Source organism: Syngnathoides biaculeatus, chromosome 20 (genome assembly GCF_019802595.1).
Source record: "Syngnathoides biaculeatus isolate LvHL_M chromosome 20, ASM1980259v1, whole genome shotgun sequence".
Taxonomy (NCBI): Eukaryota; Metazoa; Chordata; class Actinopteri; order Syngnathiformes; family Syngnathidae; genus Syngnathoides; species Syngnathoides biaculeatus.
The window spans coordinates 3592313-3608460 of NC_084659.1; the positions used below are offsets into that span (position 1 = coordinate 3592313).

Here is a 16148-nt window from a genome sequence, read left to right on the forward strand (position 1 = left end):
AGATGCAATGTATGTGGCTTCTCGGTCTTCCTCTGACTCCGGAAAGATCTCGCACTAATACCCCTCGCTGAAATACTTGAAGCCCTGCTGTCTGCTCTTCAACGATATTTCACTATTCAGTAAGAATGCGAGTGAAAAATTAGCTGATAAATCGGACAATTTCGCTCTCGACTTTTTTTCCTGCGACACCAGTTTGTCTAATGTTTGTCTGAGGTTAGCAACAGTGGGGTGACGTGACTTCAGGAGGCGTGATTAAGTGCCCTGTACGGAGGGGTCAATTGCAGCAAAAGGTGGCGCTACAATTAATGCAAGGGGGCCGAATAATATTGCACGCCCCACTTGTCAGGTTTTTATTTGTTAAAAAAGTATAAAATATCCAATAAATTTCATTGCACTTGTTGATTCTTGACCAAAAAAAAAAAAAATTAATTTTATATCTTTATGTTTGAAGCCTGAAATGTGGCAAAAGGTTGAAAAGTTCAAGGGGGCCGAATACTTTCACGAGGCACTGCACTACTTGTAATCGTGATCACAGTGATAGGAATTGTCCTGATAATAGTCCCTGTGATATTGGTGGTAGTATTGGTGATGGTGTAATCGACAATCAATTTGATTTGTTTTCAGTGTGACATGTTAAATCACCTTCACGTTGTCCATCATCATCATCCTCAGTGTCAGGAGAGTCTGTTGTCATGTCATCATGGTCTGATAGTGCCACTAAGAGTCCACCCGGGTGTGATCCTCCATTGTGGTCTCCATCTCTTTCTGTTCTCATGTGTTGACTTAAGCTGCTGCTTTGAGGCTCAGCCCCTCCACTTTCCTCTCTTTGACCATCTTCACTCTTTAAAGAGACACCAGTCAATGGAAACTTGCTGATATCCTCGTCCTCTTCCTGTTTAATGTGGGGACGCTCTTTTTCCTCTTCTTTTTTAATCGAAATCAGCTCCTCTTCCTCTTTAATATGGTGTACCTCCTCGTCCTCCATTTCCTCTTTAAGGTGAAGTGACACAGGCTCCTGCCACTTACAATGAAGATCTACAGGTATGTCAGCAAGACAAAGAAAGAACCACATATGGTTTGATAAATCTTTTCTCGTGTAACTTTGGTGATGTGTCTTACAGGTTAGCTTCATGTTTAAAGGGACACTGACACGTAAAGCATTATTTTTAGGGTTAGGGTTATGTTTTTAATTAAAAAAAAAAGGCAGCCGGAATGGACTAATCCATTTTTTAACCACACAACATGATTTTGACTTTTTGCAACTCACACCATGAAAAAAACAAGATGCGGTCTTATTGCCTTGCTGGATATTGTTCAAACACTTGGGAGGATGGCTCCAGAAATCAGAATGTATAATTTTTTTTAAACGATTTGTGTGATACAGCTGCAAATATGCATTTGAACACCGGTCTATCAGCAAGAATTCTGACCCTCAAAGACCTGTTAGTCCACCTTTAAAAGTTAACCTCCACTCGATGAATTATACTGAATCAGATACACCTGTGTGAGGTCATTAGCTGCATAACGACACCTGTCCACCCCATACAATCAGTAAGACTCAAACTTGATCCATGGCCAAGACCAAAAAGCTGCCCACAGACACCAGAAACAAAATTGTACAACTCCACACGGCTGGAAAGGGCGACGGAGAAATTGCCAAGCAGCTTGGTAAATAAAAGGTCCGCTGTTGGAGCAATCATTAGAAATTGGAAGTCAATCTCAAATCGGAGTGGGGCCCCGTGCAAGGTAACACCTCGCGGAGTCTCAATAATCAATTATCCTTAGAAAGATGAGGAATCAGACCACCACTACACGACAGGACTTGGTCAATGATCTGAAAACAGCTGGGACCACCGTTTCCAAGGTGACTGTTGGTAATACTCAAACAAGTCATGGTTTGAAATCATGCAAGGCACAGAAGGTTCCCCTGCTTAAACCAGCACACGTCAAGGCCCGTCTTAAGTTGGCCAATGACCATTTGGATGATACAGAGGAGTCATGGGAGAAGGTTTTGTGGTCAGATGAGACCAAAATGGAATTTTTGGTCATGATTCCACAAACCGTGTTTGGAGGAAGACGAATGAAGACTTCCATCCCAAGAACACCATCCCTACTTTGAAGCATGGGGGTGGTAGCATCCTGCTTTGGGGCTGTTTTTCTGCACATGGGACAGGACGACCGCGGCCATGTATTGTGAGATTTTGGGGAACAACCTCTTTCCTTCAGTCAGAGCATTGAAAATGAGTCATGGCTAGGTCTTTCAACATGACAAAGACCCGAAGCACACAGCCAGGAAAACCAAGCAGTGGCTCCGTAAGAACCATATCAATGTTCTGGCGTGGCCTAGCCAGTCTCCAGACCTCAACCCAATAGAAAATCTTTGGAGGGAACTGAAACTCCGTGTTTTTCAGCAACAGGGGGCAGCAGAACAGTGGTGAGATGTGCCGTAGGTGTGTCAGAAGAATTTAAGGTGAAGAAGGGACTGCATTGGGGATCCACACTGAGCCCCTTCCTGTTTGCGGTCGTAATGGATAGGCTGACAGATGAGGTTAGACTGGAATCCCCTTGGAGCATGATGTTCCCAGATGATATTGTGATCTGCAGTGAAAGCAGGGAGCAGGCGGAGGATCAATTAGAAAGATGGAGGCACGCACTGGAAAGGAGAGGAATGAAGATTAGCCGAAGTAAAACAAAACATATGTGCATGAATCTGAGGGGTGGAGGAGGAAGACTGTAGTTCCAGGGAGAGGAGATAGCGAGGGAGGACGACTTCAAATACTTGGGGTCAACAAAACAGACCAATGGAGAGTGTGGTAAGGAAGTGAAGAAACGGGTCCAAGGATGTGGAACAGTTAGCAGAAGGTGTCTGGTGTTCTCTGTGACAGAAGTCTTCGCTAGGATAAAGTTTATAAAACAGTGGTGAGGCTGGCCATGATGGTGGCATCAAAAAGACAACAGGAATCACACCTGGAGGTGACAGAAAGGAAGATGTTTAGGTTCTTGCTTGGAGTAGAAAAGTTGGATTGGATTAGAAATGAGCTCATGAGAGGGACAGCCAAAGTTGGATGTTTAGGAAACAAGGTGAGAGAGAGCGGACTTCAATGGTTTGTGCAGAGGTCAGAGAGAGTATATTGGTAGAAGCATGCTGAGGAAGGAGCTGCTAGGCAAAAAAGCGAACGGAAGACCAAAGAAAAGGTTGATGGATTTTGTGAGAGAGGGCATGATGACAGTGAGTGTTAGAGAGGAAGATGCACGACATAGGCTTAGATGGAAAAATATGACACGCTGTGGCGACCCTTAACGGGACAAGCCGAAAGGAAAAGAAGTCTTCACTGATCATTCGGAACTGTGCTCTACATTATTTATATTGTCACATGGGGACATTTCCAAAATACCTGAACAGACAGAATTACTCATTGCATGTTGTGACAGACTCCTGATTGTCATAATAACTGTTTACCAGACCGACACCTTTCCAGTCTTGTCCTCCTGGGGCCCAGTTAACCTCACACACAGACATTTTTGTCATCTTGCACAAATGGGGTCCTCATGTAGGGATCTGACTCTTGGAACCAGGACACTATAGGTCGCAGTTCGATGATCGACTTTGTAAATGTGTCATTGGACTTGCGCCCATATGTCATGTACAGTCTGGTGACGAGAATGGCAAAGTTGTCAACTGATCACCACCTAGTGGTGAATTGGCTCCGATTACGGGGGAAGATGCTGGTCCAACGTTTTAGGCCCAAATGTATTGTGAGCGTCTCTTGGGAATAGCTTGCAGAATCTCGTCTAAAGGAGTTGCAACTCCAATCTCCGACAGAACTTTGCTCATGTTCCGGATGAGGCAGGGGACGATATTCCGCGCCTTCATTGCTGATGCAGCTGACCAGAGCTTTGGCTGTAAGATGGTCAGTACCAGTCATGGCTTCAATTCCTGAACACACCAACGGACCTCCTCACTCCCACCGACACACCATCCCAAGAGGAACCAGAGTCTGGGTTTTCTGAGGCAGGCTCTCCCATCTCTATTGTTGAGGTCACTGAGGTGCTTAAAAACCTCCTCAGTCGCAAGGTCCCAGTGGGTGAGAATCGCCCGCAGTTCTTCAAGGCTTTGTATGTTTTGGCTCTGTCTTGATTGACACACCTCTGCAACATCCTGTGGACATCAGGGATTGTGCCTTTGATTTGGCCAACTGGGGACGTGGCTTCCCTTTTTCAGAAGGGGGAACCAGAAAATGTGTTCCAACTATCGAGGGATCACACTCCTTGTCCTTCCTAGTAAGTTCATTTCAGAGGTGCTGGCGAGGAGTGTCCATCGGGAAGTTGAATCTCAGAATCAGGAGGAGGAACAATGTGGTTTTTGTCCTGGCTGTGGACTAGTGGACTATCCCTCCACCCTTGGCAGGGTCCTCGAGGCTACATGGGAGTTGGCCCAACTAATCTGCATGTCTTTTGGTGATTTGGAGAAGACTGTTTTCCACTGGGAGTCTTGTTGGGGGTGCTTCTGGAGTATGGGGTACTGAACCCTCTGATACAGTGAAGAAAATAAGTATTTGAACACCCTGCTATATTGCAAGTTCTCCCACTTAGAAATCATGGAGGGATCTGAAATTTATTATATGAGGGATATTCCAGAAATCACAATATATGATTTTTTTAACAATTTATTTGTGATACAGCTGCAAGTATTTGAACACCTGAAAAAAATAATAATATTTGGCAGAGTAGCCTTTTTTTGCAATTACAGGTGTCAAAAGTTTCTTGTAGTTGTTCACTAGGTTTACACACACTACAGGAGGGTTTTTGGCCCACTCCTCCACACAGATCTTTACATAAGACAGGTTTCTGGGCTGTCGCTGAGAAACACAGAGTTTCAGCTCCCTCCAAAGATTTTCTATTGGGTTTAGGTTTGGAGACGAGCTAGGCCATACCAGAACCTTGATATTCTTCTTACGGAGCCACTGCATGGTTTTCCTGGCTGTGTGCTTCAGGCCATTGTCATGTTGAAAGACCCAGCTGCGACCCATCTTCAATGCTCTGACTGAGGGAAAGACGTTGTTCCCCAAAATCTCACAATACATGGCTGCGGTCATCCTCTCCTTAATACAGTGCAGTCCTCTTGTCCCATGTGCAGAAAAACACCCCCAAAGCATGATCCAACCACCCCCATGCTTCACAGTAGGGATGGTGTTCTTGGGATGGAACTATTCATTCATCTTCCTCCAAACACGGTTAGTGGAATTATGACCAAAAAGTTCCATTTTGGTCTCATCTGACCACAAAACCTTCTCCCATGACTCCTCTGTATCATCTAAATGGTCAGTGGCCAACTTAAGACAGACCTTGACATGTGCTGGTTTAAGCAGGGGAACCTTCCGTGCCTTGCATGATTTCAAACCATGACGTCTTAGTGTATTACCAACAGTCACCTTGGAAACGGTGGTCCCAGCTCTTTTCAGGTTATTGACAAAGTCTTGTCGTAGAGTCCTGGTCTGATTCCTCATCTTTCTAAGGATCATTGAGACCCCACGAGGTGATATCTTGTACAGGGCTCCACTCCAATCGAGATTGACTGTGATGTTTAGCTTCTTCCATTTTCTAATGATTGCTCCAACAGTGGACCTTTTTTTTTTCCTCCACCAAGCTACTTAGCAATTTCTCTGTATCCATTTCCAGCCGTGTGGAGTGATACAATTTTGTCTCTGGTGTCTTTGGACAGCTCTTTGGTCTTGGCCAAGTTACAAGTTTGAGTCTTACTGATTGTATGGGGTGGACTGGTGTTATGCAGCTAACGACCTCACACAGGTGCATCTGATTCAGAATAATACATGGAGTGGAGGTGGACTTTTAAAGGCACCCTAACAGGTCTTTGAGGGTCAGAATTCTAGCTGATAGACAGGTGTTCAAATACTTATTTGCAGCTGCATCACACAAATAAATCATTTAAAAAATATCATACGTTGTGATTTCTGGATTTTTCTTTTTAGAGTATCTTTCTCACAGTGGGCATGCACCTACGATGAAAATTTCAGACCCCTCCATAATTTCTAAGTGGGAGAATTTGCAATATAGCAGGGTGTTCAAGTACTTATTTTCTTCACTGTATGGGCTGTACAGTCCCTGTACGACTAGTGTCATAGTTTGGTCAACAATGCCAGCACTAAGTCAGACTAGTTTCCGGTGAGGATGAGGACTCCGCCAAGGCTGTCCTCTGTCACCAATTCTGTTTATAACTTTTATGGACAGAATTTCTAGGAGTGGCCGAGGCGTAGAAGGTGTCCAATTCGGTGGCCTCAATATTGCATAGCTGCTTTTTGCAGATGATGTGGTTCTGTTGGCTTTATCAAACCGTGATCCCCAGCTCTTATTGGAGGGGATCACAGCCGAAATGAGAATCAGCACCTCCAAACTGAGACCATGTTCGTCAGTCAGACAAGCATGGCGGGCCCTCTCCAGGTCGGAGATGAGATCCTGCCCCAAGCAGAGGAGTTTAAGTATCTTGGGGTCTTGTTCACGACTGAAGGGATAATGAAATGCAAGATCGACAGGAGGATCGGTGCAGCATCTGCAGTGGACTTTCTATCAGTCTGCTATGGTGAACAAGAAAAGTTGAAAGGAAAAGCTCTCAATTTAGTGGTCAATATACATTCCTCCCTTCACCTATGATCACAAATGACTGAAGATCCCGAATACAAGCGGCCAAAATGAGTTTCCTCTGCGGGGTGTCTGGGCTCTCCCGTAAAGAGAGGGTGAGAAGCTCAGTCATCTTGGAGGAGCTCACAATTTAGCAGCTCCTTCTCTACATTGAGAGGACCCAGATGAGGTGGGCAGGGCCATCTGATTTGGATGCCTCCTAAGTGAGGTGTTCTGGGCATGTCTCGCTGGAATGCGACCCAGGGGTCGACCAAGGACACGCTGGAGAGAGTACGTCTCTCAGATGGCCTAGGAATTTCTGGATGAAGTGGCTGGGGAGAGGGAAGTCTGGGCGTGCCTGCTAATGATACTGCCCCCGGGACCCAACCTCGGATAACCAGTAGAAGATAGATCAATGGATGTTGCATTATCAGAAACCAAAAAAGTGGGAACTATTCTTGTGCCTTTATTTTTCGTATAACCAAAAGAGATTCACAAAAAAACTTTTTCCTTTGGTCAATGTAAATTCCGAGTTTCAAATGCCAAAGTTCTGAACGCTTGCCTTCATTTGAGGTTAAACAGATGTCTCCACTATACCACCCAATAAAACTAAAGGCTTGGCTTTTCTATTGATTGCTTTTGGAGGGTATAGTATTTACACAAATCCAGTTGTTTCGGTTCTTAAAATGTAACTTTCTTTCATGGTTAATGTGTTTTGATGACTACATAGGTAAGCAAGCTGTGATTACACGAAGCTGGACACCTGCAGAAGTTGATATCATGAAGAGTGATCTCAGCAAGTACATAAAATAGAACCAGGTGCCAGGTAAAGCTGAATGTCAGCGTTGTATAGATGCAGATATTGACGCAGTTGAAACAACAGACTGGAGAGCAGTCAAATACTATATCAACAACAGAATCATTTCTCAGAAAAGAAGGCTGCAATGAAAAGTGTTTTTTTTGTTTGTATATTTTGGTATTTGATTTTTTTTTTGTTACACTTTAAGCTGTGTCGCTTATAATAAATCAAACGCTGGTTCACCGAATGCCTTGTGCTTTTGGAAGTACTCGCTGCTAGTTTCTTCCAGTTGCTACACACTTGTAGGGTGCTTGAATGTTTGTTTTTGAGATAGAGGTTGGTCAAAGAATGGTTAACATAATTCCAAATAGATTATCTTTGCAATGATGAGTTGCATGATTGTTAAAAATGATAGAGAAACTAATTTCATGTTTATAATTACAGAGAAACTGATGGATTCCCTAGCAATTGAGGAATTAGTCAATAAAGATCAAAGATGACCTGTTTGCCAGGAACACTTTTCCAGGGCGTTTGCCACCTTCCTTCCATTGTAGCATGAAGCTTGACAAATGAGGACCAATGGCCTGTCCCTTGCCTTTGCTTCCTCATCTCAACCACACGTCGTTGGATGAAGTGGGAGGAATTATTAAATTACCACAACCTATTCTAAACACTTACGTCCCTGCGATGACATAAAAATTGTATATGTGTGTATTTGTGTCGGTGACAACATAAAAATGATAGATTTGTGTGTATTTGTGGAAGTGGACCTCACAACGTTGGGAATGGTAGAAACAGAGCCCCAAAAATGACCAAAAAACTACCGGGGAGGAAAAAAAGTTTAAAATTCCAGCGATTCAAACTGATATTTGTATTTGGGATTTTTTTTTTTTTACTCTACCTGATTTTTTTCAGAGCTGTATAACCACTGGAAATAATGGACCCCACAAATGTACTAGCTTAGTGTGGGCCCCACATATGGAGAAATGGAAGTCAATGTGTGTCAGTGTGTGTACTTTTTTACAGTGTAGCAGAGTTTTTTATTTTTTTTTTAGTGTATGAATGGGCACTGCGTTCGGTAACTTAACTCGCTAAGGGAAGACGCGCATCACTTGGTGCATCCCGATTGGCTAAGGGACTGTTGACTATTTTCACCTGCCCTAAGTATTAGATTGCTGCACAGGGGGGCCAAGCTGTTTATCTTTACTCGGGAGTCGTGGGAGTGCCGTAGCCGATCCCAGCTGACTTCGGGCAAGTGGCGAACTACACCCTGAACTGGTCGCCAGTCAGGCGCAGGGAGGGATGTTAATAATGTTACGTAAAATACATTGTCAAATGGACCCTGTCAACATGAATATTATTCAAATTCAAATCCATGCAAAAAGTGAACCAACCTGCTATGTGAAGGACATTTCGAGGCTGAAGATTGAACACAGCGTCAAGTAGTTGACGTTGTGCCTCCTCCTCCTTTTTTGGTCCACGAACTTCTTCCTTGTTTCTTTCGGCTTGTCCCTTTCGGGGTCGCCACAGCATATCATCTCAGATGAACGCATATATGTTTGGCACAATTTTTACACCGGATGCCCTTCCTGACTCAACCCCCACGAACTTCTTCCTTGTACTCTCCTGTAATTCTTGCACACATTTTCACACGACGATCACAACACTTTCTGCACTACATAAGAGGGATGACAAAACCGAGTAAAAATTGGACATCTTAATTATACCAAGATTTAGATTTGGATGAGTAAAACAATACATCCATTTTCTGACTCGCTTATCCTCAAAAGGGTCATGGGAGTACTGGAGCCTTTTCTAGCTCTCTTCAGGCAGGATACACCTTGAACTGCTTCCCAGCCAATCGCAGGGATCATATAAACAAACAACACCCACTCACACTCACACCTACGGGCATTTGACCCCTCCGTAGAAATTGCGTAAGCCGTGTCGCTGACCAATCAGAGGCCAGAGATTTGCCTAAACCACGCCCATTGTTGTTGTCCACCATAACCTCAGACAAAGTCGCATTGTTCAGTAGAGCTTTTGTTTGCGTTTTATCACGTCTTAGGGATCCTTAACAATAGATATGGTTAAGAGGTGCAGTCATGGCCTTTGCAATAGTGACGATAGGTATCCTGATAGGCTAGTTGGTGAAGTTCGATTTGTACCCTTTCCAAAACCGAAGACCGAGTACGAAAAATGCCTTCGATGGATCAAACTTTGTGGAAGACCGCATGATCAACTGAATCTATCTAAAATCAACCGGAACAGATATGTTTGCACGAAGGTAAGCCCTATTTTTGATTTTCAATACATGTCTCATATAAATGAATTAGCAGTTCTTCGCTTACATAACATAGCTACGTGTGAATGATTGACACACTTGATCTGTGTTGAGCGATACTTTGCGATGATCTGACTGCACAAACATGTCTCTGTTCGGCGCTCCCGAGCTAAGCTAAACCGGACTTTGTTTGCACGAAGGTAAGCCCTATTTTTGATTTTCAATACGTCTCATATAAATGAATTAGCAGTTTTTCGCTTGCATAACATAGCTACGTGTGAATGATTGACACACTTGATCTGTGTTGAGCGATACTTTGCAAGGACCTGACTGCACAAACGTGTCTTTTTGTTGGCGGCTAGCGAGCTAAGCTAAACTGGACTCGCGAGTCCGAAAAGCCTTCGACGTGCACAGAGACACCAAGACTGAAGGAAGGACTCGGTTGGGACTTACGTAGGTTCGGCACTAATTCAAGAATAATTATTGAGGGAAGCGCGTGATGTTACACAAAGAAAACGAGAGAAACAACTCGTAAATCAAGCCTCACCTTCTTTTCCTTCATGCGGCGGTTCACAAACGGCTATACAGATAGACATACAGATTCTGCACACAAGTGTGATAGGTCACAGGAAAATAGGAAACTGTCAATGACAAATTCGTCTTTGGGTTATATTATGTGGCTTCTCGGTCTTCCTCTGACTCCGGAAAGATCTCGCGCTAATATCAATGCTTTCTCCATCGATATGCATGGAAATACCATTGAAATACCCCTCGCTGAAATACTTGAAGCCCTGCTGCCTGCTCTTCAACGATATTTCACTATTCGGTAAGAATGCGAGTGAAAAATCAGCTGGTAAATCGGACAATTTCGCTCTCGACTTTTCTTCCTGCGACGCCATTTTGTTTCATGTTTGTCTGAGGTTAGCAACAGTGGGGTGACGGGACTTCAGGAGGCATGGTTAAGTGCCCTGTACGGAGGGGTCAATTTAGGGTCTTCAAGTAACCTACCATGCATGTTTTGAGTAGACTTTACCCCAACTGCACCGACATGACCAGAATTTGCCAATAATTTGCATTTTGCGCTCCAATAATTTGCATTTTCCGCTGATCAGCCGATCAGTTTTAATGTCAAACTTGGCGATCTGAACAATGAAATAATGCCTCAGCTCTGCCAAGGACATTTACCCTAATTTCCAGCCTAAAAGCCACGACTTTTTTCACACAATTTCAACCCTGTGGTTTCTGCAGTAATTAGAGATGAAAGTGGACTTTTGCGAAAATTCCTGAAAATACAAATGCGACCACTCGGGAGGTCCGGGGCATGCCCCCCTGAAAATCTTTTTTTAAAATTCTGACAAAAATTGATTCATGGAAACATTTTTTTTCCTTCTGGGAATTAAGTCATTAAATTATTAATCAGCAAACTACATTTTCTGCCTTGTGCCATTGTTGATACAAACCCCCGTATATCCTGCTGGTCCAATCATATATATATATATATATATATATATATATACACACACACACACACACACACACACAAACACACCCACATTTATTAGAGATGAAAGTGGACTTACGTCAAAATTCCTGAAAATACAAATGCGACCATTGAATGCGTGAAGTTCTGCTCGGTGGACCGGGGGCATGCCCCCCCATGAATTTTTTTTTTTTTTTTTAATGGATGGCCGTGGTGCATTTGGCAATATCGGTGAACAAAATTCTGACAAAAATTTAAAGTAAAATTTCCAAGTCCAAACCAAAAAAAAAAAAAGTTGGGCAGAAGATCCCCAAGGGCCAAGCCCAGATTTTTTTGCCCCCCATCCCCCTATCACTGCATAGCACAAAATCACATTTGTCAATAAAATGTGCTTAGAATATGCAATATATAGAATATACACAAAAATATATCCTAGAATTTCTACACTGTACAGCAAAACATGTTAAAGAAGTTGATCTGTAGTAATTACTATTAACGTTGAAGTCTCAAACTTGTGACGTCGCATTGTACTGATATACACACATTTGAAAAATGTACGGGTGTGGTCAGTCATGGTCGCAGATAAAGTTGCAGGTGTGATTAGGAATGGCTTTAAAATAACTTACTGGATTAATATAACCTAACTGTAAATTTAAAACAAAATAAACGAATACATAACTAAAATAGAAAACTAAAATATAATACTCAGAAATGATAATTTCCAATTTCAACTGATATTAGTTGAACATGATAGAAAACGGTATTTAAAATTTTTCATCACTAAAAATTTTTGATATGACAAACTATCTGAATAAAAGTTAAATGCACTGGCCTGTCAAGGAATAAACACGAATGATTTATACTCATAATGTTTTGAAAAAGCTGAAAGTTTAGTACAACATAATCGGCGTTCGTGGCAACAAGCTAGCGATACATTGGAACAAACCTTTCTGTTGGCAATCATGACGTATTGCTGGGGGGGGGGGGGGGCACCACGTGACTGCCGTAAATAGGAGGCTGGCTTGCTAGAACGAGCTTTTATGTGCATGCAATGGACGTATTGGCCACACCTGAATCAAGCGACGAGGTGGATGATAGTCTGGGGTTTTTTTGTTTTTTTTTTTTGTTTTTTTTACGCCATCACACTGCTGAGCAATAGACGCAATGAGCACCCCTGGTGTAACTGAATTTCCTTTGACGTCTCATGATGTTGATGACTGTCGACGTAAATGCGCTCGCATTACGTGAAGCAGTTCTTAACATGCGCTTTCGTACTTCCTCCGTACATGCTCAGTACGGTTAACTTGCATTTCCTGTTTCCGGGTGAATACCGGTTGTTTTGGAGCAGACCTCTTTAGTTAACGTTTATTAAATAAACACGTAAATTAATGTCAAGACCACACAAAATAAGCGACGTCTCGAGAGAATGCGAGGGAAGCGGCGTTACTGTTACTAGTGTTAGTGCCTCGACATGGCTATGCCCGTGAAAGCAAAACAACGAACTCAAACGCATGTTCGTTCAATGTTGTCAACTAATATCCGGATTAATTTTAGGCAATTTTTCCTCAATTTTCCGGAGCAATTTTCATGAAAATTTAAAAATCTGGAGTTCCGGGAAAATCCGGAGGACTTTCATCACTGAGTAATGCAGCTAATTTGTGCATTTTTTCTAACTGCTGCTAGGGGGGCACTCGAGCGGAAAAAGTTAAAAGTGAGGCTGGGGAAAAAATGTGGCAAGGAAGTGACTTTTACCGGTTCGGCCCCATTAGCACTGTTCTAGCGTCTTACTGCCGTGTCTTAGTGATTTTTACCGGTATGTTTTTTTTTGTCACGGCCCCTGTTAGCGCACCATTAAAATGGCGGCACTAGCGTTAAAATCTCTCTGTACCATCTTTCTATTAAGTATCACATGTTTGTGGGCACTTGCGACTTTTACACAGCTGTGGTGTATGTATGTACTAATTGGTATTTCCTTTACAAATGTTGTGTGAGGCCTATAACCAGGTGCGCTTTGTAGGCCGGGAATTACAGTACTGGGCGCCCCTGGTCTATCTGAATCCAAAAGCTAGTTTATTTTCATATAGTTCAATTTATTTGGCTTTACACTATCAGGATTTTCAGCGCTGATCCACTGAGTTTTGAAAAACCCCAATTCCAATAGCTGTCTTTGACCTGTTCATTTCCTGTTCTCGCCTTAGTTGTTTGAAACAAAATATTTATAATAAACATATAGTGACTGAGAGAACAATGTAATGCTCTTCTATTAGATGGCAGTACCGCTGCTCCAAAAAGGTTTGAATTCGCTGCTCTGGTCTTGTGTGTTCAACAGAACGGCAGCTTGTTTACAAACAACGACAAGTGCTAGCATTAGCTTACTAGGCTACGTAACGTTTAGTTGACTCGTGAGCTGTATTAGATCAAATCGTTGTAAAGCCTCGTATTTCATAGGGTTTTTTTTTTGTGCGTGTCTTTTGATGAACTTTAAATATCTGACATTTGTTGGAAAAAAAAAAGTGTGCGACATGGGAAAGACAAGGAGGCTGACAGAGGACATGCATAGCTTTTTCATGATTATTTCTACAACCATTGGGCATGATCTTGTCAACTCAAATGCGACTCTTGACCTGGGGACAGCAATATGAGAGGAGTGTGCTGATTGGATCATAAGAAAATGAAGGAAAATATTATGTAAGGCTTGCTTGATATATGTATGCCATGCCACTTTGCCTCACTGGCATAAATACATTAACAAATATGCATTATTGTAAATCTAAAATTTATTTTAGAGAAATTAAGCACACAAGTGGGTGGCACAGTGAAGCAGCTCGAATGTATTGGCCTCATAGTTCTGAGAACCCGGGTTCAATCCCGCGCCTCCCTGCATGGAGCTTGCCTGTTCTCCCCGTGCTGACGTGGGTATTCTCCTGGCACTCTGGTTTCCTCCCACATCCCAAAAACATGCAACTTTAATTGGACACTGAAGTATAAACATACATTTATTGAATGAACAGGTAATTTAAAAAGCAATAACTAATTATTTTGTGTTGTCCGCCCATCGTTTTCTTTTTTAACTCAGTGAGCGGCCAAAAGGTTTTGAAGAGGAAATCAGAGTGTCTGCAGAAACCCCCACACAGCCAGAGAACATCCAAACGCTACACTGACGGGACCGGGGTTTGAACCCCAGAACTCAGAAATGTGTGGCAGACGAGTTAACCACTCGTCCACCCTGAGAATCAGAATAATGGTTACGGTAATTATGACAACGACTCATAAAATTGAGATTATTAATTTTAGGTTTTTTTTTTTTAAGACTTTACCTTACGCTTTACCTCGAAGCGTAGATCACCAACGCGTCTCTCTCTTTGTTAGCAAGCTACGCTAAACTAGACCGAAAAGCTTCAACGTGCACTAATCGACTCCAACCAGACACGAAAAAGCTGATCGGGCTTTCTCCAGCAATGCGAGGAAAAAGATTAGCCAGGATGCCTTACACCGGAAATGTTTCAGCGACGGACCACCGACTCGACACAAACGGAAGTCAAACCTGCCGTCCCTTCAAAACGAAAGTATCACTTCGGCCGACAGGGCATTCAATGCTCCGGATTTAAAATAATTTGATTAAATAAAACCTCTGCTATATCACAACCACAGAGAAAGAATGACCAATTTATATATTTTTTGTTGTATTGCAATTTGCGCGTCAGTGTATTTTAATGTGGAAACTGACCGGATTTTCTCCACTGCAACAGTTACGTATTCAAGTGACAAGGGGAGGCTGCACAGAATGCTTCCGCTTCCTGCCCAGCCGACTCGAACGCTTCAATTTCCGGCCACAGCGGGCTGCATAGCTACTGATCTTAAAAAAAGAAAAAGACCGGATAGTACGGAAGCGTATTGTTTTCACCCAAAAAATCCTGGTTTTCGGGCTAATATTTTTCTGTTTTTCGAGCATTTTTTTCCCTTGTTATCGGGACGCGACCTTTCTTTTCCTAAGACGATCAAGGGAAAACCGCGCCCTCAAGCCATTTGATTGGTCCCTGCAAAGTCTCTTTACCTCGAATGCGCCTCCTCCGGTGGCTGAAAGTAAATATTGATTTTCCGCGCTATTCCAAAACAATGGATATTATTACAGCTATAATATATTATTATTACAGATTATCACAGCCCTAAACGTATTAATGCTGCTGCACTTCATGGCCCTCAGGTAGCAGTTTCTGGAAGAAAAAAAAAGAATAGTTAAAGTTACAACACGAACTTTACCTCAATAGTTTAAGCACCCATCTCTACGACCACCAATCGCCCATCAAACACAATTAAATCATAGTTTCTATTGAACATACTTCAATGATGGCACAATAATCCCTGAATCCTGCAAGGAAACCATACTTGGTTTCTGAAGAAAACATGCATTTTCGCAAACGGCCATATGCATAGCAAAGTGCATGCAGTAAATTTGCTATCACAATGTAAACGTATCTATTTGAACGTTAATATTATTAGAGCATTAAGTGTAGTCCATACCTCCAAAGGTTGACAATTGGTTTTCCCACTTTCTGGCTGCTTGCAGTGTAAACACCGCGGCATGATGTTGCTGTGAATAATGACTGTGTTCTAATGGCGCGAAATACCACCTACAACTTGTACCTCTTCCCCTTGTTTCACAATGTCAGCAGGTGTTAAGCATCCGTCGGGGATGTATTTCCCTCGGTGACCGAAGATGTCGCGTGTAGTGCACTCGGTGGCAAATAGGCAGAAGCAGCCAAGAGAAGAAGAGGGCGTTGCAGGGACCAATCAAATGGCTTGGGGCGCGGTTTTCCCCTGATCATTTTAGGAAAAGAAAACTCGCTATCAGGACACATCGAACTCATGCGAGAACCTGTGAACGACAAGTAACTCCTGGCGGATTGCTTCCGCCTTCAACCGACTCGTTTACTGTCGCGGTCCAATGG

At 42.8% G+C, this 16148-nt stretch overlaps 1 protein-coding gene across 7 annotated transcripts in view; it reads right to left on the bottom strand.

Moving 5' to 3' along the window:
• Nucleotides 1-15905, bottom strand: part of LOC133493615 (zinc finger protein 180-like) — a 33057-nt gene extending 17152 nt beyond the window's left edge. Inside the window, exons 1-3 of one of the 7 annotated variants that reach the window (XM_061807159.1) lie at nt 15721-15905; nt 15254-15413; nt 643-1035 (exon numbers count right to left, since the gene is read on the bottom strand). In XM_061807159.1, the coding sequence (XP_061663143.1) occupies nt 643-985 (343 nt within the window). In that variant the 5' untranslated portion in view covers nt 986-1035; nt 15254-15413; nt 15721-15905. Of the gene's footprint in view, nt 1-642; nt 1036-8829; nt 11191-14516; nt 14733-15253; nt 15414-15720 lie in introns of those variants that run through there. The other 6 variants (XM_061807157.1, XM_061807156.1, XM_061807161.1 and 3 more) reach the window with 6 other exon arrangements.
• Nucleotides 15906-16148: the final 243 nt, after the last annotated feature.